The sequence below is a fragment of the Panicum virgatum genome, chromosome 2N (genome assembly GCF_016808335.1).
Source record: "Panicum virgatum strain AP13 chromosome 2N, P.virgatum_v5, whole genome shotgun sequence".
NCBI lineage: Eukaryota > Viridiplantae > Streptophyta > Magnoliopsida > Poales > Poaceae > Panicum > Panicum virgatum.
This window is the reverse complement of record NC_053146.1, coordinates 14,787,654-14,795,227: the sequence shown is the minus strand read 5'-3', so window position 1 is coordinate 14,795,227 and position 7,574 is coordinate 14,787,654. Positions and strand designations below refer to the sequence as shown.

Here is a 7,574-nt window from a genome sequence, read left to right as displayed (position 1 = left end):
AAGACTTTTGATCGGCTTTTCTATTAACCTTTTCTTCTGCTTAATTTTGAGCTTTGCTAATCATTGTGGAATCATCGTATGCCTAGTGAAGTAAGCTCTTTTGCGAGTCTGATTGGATAAGCTTTTTTTCGGTGCTTTGGTAATTCGGTGCTTCCGCTTCGTGCACTGTTTGCCTCAAGTAGATTATTTTTCGTTTGCTTTCACTTTGCGTCGAGTTTTGCTAACTGTTCTAGGGTGAGTTTGTTACGAATTGGTTTGTGCCACCTTGACAGTTAGAAAAGAGATGTGTCGGGTGGTAATCAGGGCATAGATCTTGTTCTTATCAAGGATAATTTTTTAAAGGGTCCTATTCACTTTCCTCTCTCTGGTTTCCTTGCAAATTCCAAAAATGTAATTTTCTATACTTCTAGTTACGTATTTACTTACGATGATGAAGAATAAAACTATCACTATAATTTTTTTCCTTTTTCTAGTTCTTCTTCCAAGCGCAGGATACGCACTGATGAGCTAGCGAACGTCCAAAGGCAGCCCCTCTTCGGTCAGCGTCTCTCTGGCAAGCCGTCGCGCGGACACGGCGCGGGTGCAGCCAAAGCGCCTCCGCAGCCCGCAGGCAGGCCTGCGTTGGTTTCCAGCGGCGCAAGACCCAGGCAGGCAAGGCAACCACCCCCGGCCGCCGCGCAGCCCAAGCTCGCAGGCATGCGCGGCGCCCCGGACGTGGCGCGCCCGGCGCCCTCCACGGCGACTCCTACAAACTCACGGTGGTGGACACACCCGCGGCGTCCACGGTCGCCTATATATATACGAGCCTCTACCTTCCAAAGGGAGTGTCAAGCACACGCCGGCCGATGGCTAATAAGGTATGCTATGATCAGCAGATAGATATGTCGTTTCATCCCCTCCGTCGATGCAATATGCAAGTGGGTTCCTCCTGCATTCCACTGTGCCATTCCACTGTTCTGATTCCTCGTGCCGCCGCCGGCGCAGGGGACAAAGGCGGAGGGCGGCGGTGGCGGCGCTCCCAAGGCGGCCGGGGATAAGGAGGTGGTGATCAGCGCGCCGGTGCACTGCGTCGGCTGCGCCCGGAAGCTGCGCCGCTCCCTGCTGCAGCGCCTCGACGGTAATTAAAAAAAATAACGGGCGACCCGACGACCAAGTTTTCACCGCTTCATGTTCCTCGTTTCCGTTTGTCACCATCGAGGTGGATCGCAGGGGTCGGAGAGGTCATCGTGGATAGCACGACCGACAGGGTGGTCGTGCGAGGGCCGAAGGCGGCGGAGAACGCGGCGGGGTATCTCAAGGTCGTGGAGAGGAGGACCGGGAGGAAGGCCGTGCTGGTCAGCCCGGCGCCGGACAAGCTGCCGCCGGCGGCGGCGGCGGCGGCGAAGGGTGAAAAGACCAAGCAGCTGAAAGACGGTGGCGGGAACAAGGACGTGACCAACGACCTACCGGAAATTGACATGGTACACCCGTATCGTCCCAGAGATCTAATTAACTAAAATTATGTGGCCTTGAAAACAAATTATTTACAAAATAAACTAACTAATCCGTTGACAGGGAGCAAATAAACTCAATTATTTAACAATCTCAAAAAAAAACCTTCAGTAACTTTTTGGTCCATGCCCAGAAAATGGTGGTGGTGCTGAGGATCAACCTGCACTGCGACGCCTGCTGCGAGGAGATCAAGCGGAGGACGCTTGGAATCCAAGGTGCTCAGATTTCACTATGTCCAGAACGTAAATAAATCTTCTCATATGAGAGATCGTCTGATGGTTTCATTTGGTTCGTTGATCGCTCAGGCGTTGAGGACGCGGTGCCGCACCTGAAGTCTTCGCAGATGATGGTGAAGGGGGTGGTGGAGCCGGCGACGCTGGTCGGCTCCATCCGCAGCCGCACCGGGAGGAAAGCCGCCATCTTCAGGGCGGAGCCGCTGGAGCCGCCGCCACCGCCGCCCAAGTCGCCGCCAAAGGACGCGCCGTCGCCGGTCGATGCACAGACCAAGAAAGATGACCCGTCTGACAACACTGGGGAGAAGAAGGATGGGCGAGAGAACGCGAACAAGGAGGAGGAGGAGAACAGTGGAGGAGGAGGAAGAGGAGAGGAGGGAAAGAACCCCAAAGCAGAGAAACCAAGCGGCGGCGCCGGCGGAGACGCCGCCTGGGAGCAGGAAGCGGAGACACACGGCGGAGCCGGCGACGGGGTTGTGCTGGAGAGCCACAAGAAGGACGACCGCCTGTTCAGCGTCCCGCTCCCGGCCGGCGTCGTCACGGTGGCGCCGGAGATGGCCCTCGACAACGCCGCCGCCGGCGCCGCCCCGTACAGCTGCTACTCCTACCCGTCCTACTATTCTTACGCGGCGCACCCGTCCTACTCCTACCAGTACGGGCAGTATCCGCCGCAGTACTACGCGCCGCCGCCGTACGCGTACGCCGGCGGGCATGACGTGTACGGGTGCCCACGCTATCCGCCGGAGCCGTTCACCGAGGAGAACCCAAACGCCTGCGCCATCGTGTGATGATGGGGGAATAAAAGGGGGAAAAATTAAAGAAGCTCGTGCTTGTGTATATTGGATCAGGGCAGATAATCAAACAATATAAATAGAAATTGTATAATAAATTACCTGTGTTCATGGCATCCAGATCTAGCTACCTGCACTGCAACTTCCTATGGCCTTCTCCAACGACGTGGCCAAGAGACAGCTGACATGGCACGAGAGCAAATAAATTAAAGGAAATCATCTGCTGGAAAGCATGTAGAGGAACATAGGGTCAGAAAACCAAGGCTCCCTCCGTCCCTTTAAGAGCATCTTCAAGAGATGAGCTAAAAATCCTAACTAAATGACTAGGCAAAACACTATGTAAACAATAAAAAGCTAGCTGTTTAGTTGAGTAAACCAGCAGACTAGCTAAATTTTTGCCTATCTGTATCCAAATCAGCTTCTTCCTCGCCTCCGCTCACCAGAGCCGGCCACCGTTGGTGACCCGAGCTGCCGGGCCGCCAGCTCCTGCACAGCCCGCGGACTCCCGCTCGCGGCGCCAGCCTCCGCCTGCTCACTGTCGCTCACCTTCCCCGCCTGCTCGCCATCGCTCGCTGGTCCACCAGCCGTCACTGCCATCGCTCGTTGGTCCACCCGCCGCCACTCGCCTTCCCCGCCTGCTCGCCGTCCCCACCGCCGTCGCTTGCCTTCACCACCCTGCTCGCCGTCCTGCCGCCGGCCGGCGCAAATGAACCGAAGCTCGGACGCGACCTCCGCCTTGGACGAGTAGGCGCCGCGGACAAGCCTGCCCACCGGGCCTCGGCGCAAGCGATGCCGGCCGCGGTCGCTTGTGCGGTGGCGACCGCCGGGCACTGCCTCCGCCATGGATGAGATGGCACGGGGCGTGGCCATCGGGCCACGGTGCGAGGCGACACTGGCGGGGCCACGGAAGAGTCGCCGTGAGGCGCGGCCGTCGGGTTGCAGCCTCCACAGTGGGCGAGCCGGCGGCGGGCGCGACCACCAGGCTGCGGGGCGGGGCGAGGAGGAAGGGAGGAAGAGGAGAAGCGCTGCGGCAGCGAGGGAGGGTGGGACCAGACGAATGGTGAGTTGCGCCGGATCGGGGATGGATTGGGGAAAAAGCCGAGCGGAGGGGAGGCTTTTGCGAGCGAGAAAGCAAGGGGATGGAAAAAGAGAGTCCGTTGGATCCAGTTTTGATCCTATTTTTGCTATTTTTACCTAACCAACTCATTTTAGCTCATCTTTTGGAGATGTTCTAAAAGCAAGTATTACGGCTAGCTGCAAGTTGACTGAATCACCGCTAGTGGAGAGAGAAAAAGAGAGAGAGCGGAGCGATAGGCGTCTTGAAGCGGATGAACTGCACTCCCATTCGCTGCACGTGATGCTTGGCTGCATGTGTTGCTGCGGTCCCTTCGCTTGGCTGCATGTGTTGCTGCGCAGCTATCGATGCTGTTGCTGAGCTACGCTGGAGTTTTATTTCACCCGCCAGCGGGCTGAATCATTGCACTTTCTCTAAGTGTTGCTAGGGAACCGTAATTGAGGGGAGATCACATTGAACAGAGAGAGTAGCCTCTAGCGCGTTCGTTTTTCATGCCTCTCTCTTCCACATAGAAGAGAATCTAACACCAGCCAACCATTTCGACCATCTTTGGAGGCGGCATATTACTTTGAGCCTGTCTACTATACTGTCTTGCAAGTTTCCCTCTGAATGAGAGCAAGTTTAATGGTTTCGCCCGCTCCTTGCCGGCTACTAGCAGCACGTGCGCGATGGTGGCGAGTCCCGTTGCTATCTAATGCGTTGCTCGCTGCTTAGCCAGTAGCGGCGCGCACAGCACCTCTTCACCGGCCGCAGCGGGCGCGTCATGAAATACCCATCCACTTCTCTCTCTTCATTTCTATCTCGTTCATGTAGACATAAGCTGCCTAGTTGCCCATCATAATACTTGCATTGAAAATATGCTGAGGTACAGTCGCGAAAAAAACATCCTACAGATATTTCTTTAATGAAAAACATGCTCAGGTACGGTAACGAAAAAAAGAGTGCCTCGCAGATTTTGGATGCTAAAAATGTCTCCTTACTCACGTATGAACTCATCATCTGAAATTATACATCATACATTACTATAAAACAGAATCTAACAATGGCAAAGAATCGGCCAGCAGCGCTTTCCATTATATATAAAAAAAGAAAAATCCCATACTGTTCAAATCTATGAGAGAGGAGGACGAAGAAGAAACATACGAATCAGCCAGAAGAAGGTAGAGAACGAAAACAGAAAGAATGCACAGGAGCTCTATACCATCTTTATAGCACAGAAGCTCTATACCATCTTTAATTTATTTCTATCAACTGTTAACACTGTAGTTATACTACACTGTTAACACGTTGATCTAGTACAGCATGAAAAAACACTATAGTATATAGTAAGTGTGTGTGTATATATGTATGTTACCTTAGTTATACTACAAAAGATACATATGGAGTAAAAAAAACACCAACGGCATTACACCATCACTGGAGAAATTAAACACACGGAATAATCTAAGGTTAATTTACTCTACGGGGTCGGGTTTGGTGGAGTAGACATGGACGCCGATGGCTACGACGACGATGGTGAGGATGCAGAAGTAGAGGATGGTGTGGACGAGGATGGAGAGGGCGCTGGTGCCCATGTTGCCGAACTCCACCACCCTCATCCTCGCCGGCAGCTGGACCAGGAACCCCGGCGACAGCAGGATGAACAGCACCACCGCCACGATGATGGGCCCCCAGTCCGTCGTCACCATCTCTCTCTCAAAGGTTGCTGTGACCAAGGTACTCTGGGTGGGATTCGTTCACTTCTCCTCGTCGTCGTCGTTCCGGGAGAGGCACAATAAGCAGCCGTGAAATGCCATCCTTGGGAACGAAGCAACCGAAAGGCGGCAGCGGAAAGAGAGAAAGGCGAGTGATCAGAGCAGCTTTGCTCGTGAGGAGCGATGGCTAGCTAGCTCAGCTTTGACAGGTCGCCAGTTTACCGGCCGCTTTAATCTGAGGCCACCGGTAGCAAGGAAGAGATCTCGTAGCAGGGCATCCTGTACGTTTGCATTCATATATAAGTTCCTTGCCAAGAGCAAAGACAATCAGTCAATCAGAGCAACACTACACCAATAAAAGAGCATCCATCTGTTGGCAGTTCAATTTGCGCAAACAAATTTAACATTCTATATATACATTCAGAGTTATTTGCCATACGTTAGCATTTGGATACCCGTGCATCATCAAAGTTGGTAAAACATGCATGATCATTGTGGCAAAAGGAATGTAGCATTCACTACTAAAAAAAAGATTTATAGGGACGAGTAAAAATCCAATTTTATAGGCGATACAACACCCACCCCTGCTTTACGCAGCTAAAAATAGTTGCTTGCAGAGGCGGGTATGTTGCCGGATCCTAAAAGCCCATTTATAGAGGCGGGTTGTACCCTCATCCGCCTATAGAAGTAGATTTCTAGGGGCCGGTTATGCCCTCACCCGCCTAGATTTCTAGAGGCGGGTGAGGGCATGACCCGCCCCTACAAATTGAATAAATAAAATTAGATGGCAGCAGGTGCTACGAGCCGCCGCCGTAGGCCTCGCTGTTGTTGTCCGCTACTTGGGCCTCGCCGTGGGCCACATTGCGCGGGCGATGCGTGCTCACTCACCCGCGCGCTGAGCCGCCACCGCCGTAGGCCTCGCCGCGCCGACTGCCGCTCTGCCGCCGAGGGCCTCGTCATGGGCCACACCGCGCGTCGAGCCGCCACCGAGCCATCACCATGGGCCTCGCTACGGCTGTCCGCTACCTAGGCCTCGCCATGTCCCACGCACTCGCAGGCTGAGCAGCTGTCGTGAGCCTCGCCGCGCCGGTCGCCGCTCCGCTCCCCCGGGCCACCACTGTGGGCCTCGCCGCAGCCTGCAGAGGCCGCTGCGTGAAGGCTGTGGCCGCTGCGAGGAGGAGTAGGTGCATGCCGCCACAACACCCAGACCTACACCACGCACGCCTAGCACCGTCACGGCCACCTGCCGCCTCCGTCCAGGACCGCGTCGTGGCGAGGAGGAGCAGGTGCCACCGCCATCGCGGCCACTTTCTACCTCTGCCCAGTGCCACGGCTGAGGGCCTGCACGGAAGGAAGGAAAAGATGGGGAGAAAGAGATAAGAAAGTGAGAGAGGAGATGGCATGTGGTGGGGGATGAAGGACGGGGGAGAAAAAGATAAGGAAGAGAGAGAAGGCTGTGGTGGGAGATGAAGCAGCGGCGGGGCACGTAGTCGTGGCATCAGCCACAACTTTCTTGAGTGTTTGCCTCTTCTAGTGTCTCTTCATCTTTGTAATTATTATTCTTCGGAGCTGTAAAGAAGTTGTGTTAGCAAACCGACAGCTGGACAAGTTCTTTTGTTTTTGTTGGATAGTTGTATACATAAGGATTGGAGTAGTAACTATACCATAGTAATGTTTGGTACATATCTTCGTCGTGGTTGGATTCTTCCTGGTCGCCCTTCGCAATGTCCATTGGTTGGGTGTTATCCGATGGTGTGCTCGGTGGTGTATCCGGTACAACAGTGGAACCACTTCCCCGTTCGTCTTAAGGAGGCGAATCTTCTTCTTCTTCATGTCCATTAATGGTGCATGAGGTAGTGCAGTTTACGGATTGTTTTGGTGCTCAAGTATGTAGTTAGGGGTGATGTATAGACAAGTTGAACCATACATAATTGCAGACGACGTGCTCCATGTCCACCTCCTTGTCTAGAAGTCCCCGCACCCTGGTCTCCTTGGGGTTGCGGGTACAGTGTGTATCAGAGTAGAAAGTTGCCTGATTCTGCAGGAAGAGTGACAATTGTTAGAGGGAACAATGTAACATTAATGGAGAAAGGTTCTTTTGTAACAGCAGTTACCGTTCGCGTTCGCACGAGCCTGGATTGCATATGGGTCACCCGGTGGAAGAACAACAGCACGAACCCAAAGTGGGCACATGCTCAAGTAGGAATCCCCTGCACCCCCTGCATTAACTCTGCGGACGGCTATATATACAACACTAGGTATAGCATCCCTTGGAGCGCATCTGTTCGCC

The 7,574-nt window shown here is 53.7% G+C and overlaps 3 protein-coding genes across 3 annotated transcripts; 1 reads left to right on the top strand and 2 right to left on the bottom strand.

Moving 5' to 3' along the window:
* Nucleotides 1–960: 960 nt before the first annotated feature.
* LOC120662431 (heavy metal-associated isoprenylated plant protein 7-like) lies at nucleotides 961–2,631 on the top strand (the record flags this gene model as incomplete). Its single annotated transcript, XM_039941578.1, has 4 exons — nucleotides 961–1,117; nucleotides 1,210–1,460; nucleotides 1,625–1,706; nucleotides 1,797–2,631. Coding segments are annotated over 4 exons (1,206 nt in total), but the record flags the coding sequence as incomplete, so codon positions are not given.
* LOC120658085 lies at nucleotides 2,533–3,699 on the bottom strand. The gene is made up of 2 exons (XM_039936293.1): nucleotides 2,956–3,699; nucleotides 2,533–2,696 (listed from the first exon to the last, which is right to left on the bottom strand). The coding sequence occupies exons 1-2, from the start codon at nucleotides 3,383–3,385 to the stop codon at nucleotides 2,662–2,664; spliced, it is 465 nt and encodes a 154-aa protein (XP_039792227.1). The 5' UTR covers nucleotides 3,386–3,699; the 3' UTR covers nucleotides 2,533–2,661.
* Nucleotides 3,700–4,766: 1,067 nt separating this feature from the next.
* Nucleotides 4,767–6,261, bottom strand: LOC120658083. Its single transcript, XM_039936292.1, has one exon. It carries the CDS (start codon nucleotides 5,276–5,278, stop codon nucleotides 5,045–5,047), a length of 234 nt encoding a protein of 77 aa, XP_039792226.1. The 5' UTR covers nucleotides 5,279–6,261; the 3' UTR covers nucleotides 4,767–5,044.
* Nucleotides 6,262–7,574: the final 1,313 nt, after the last annotated feature.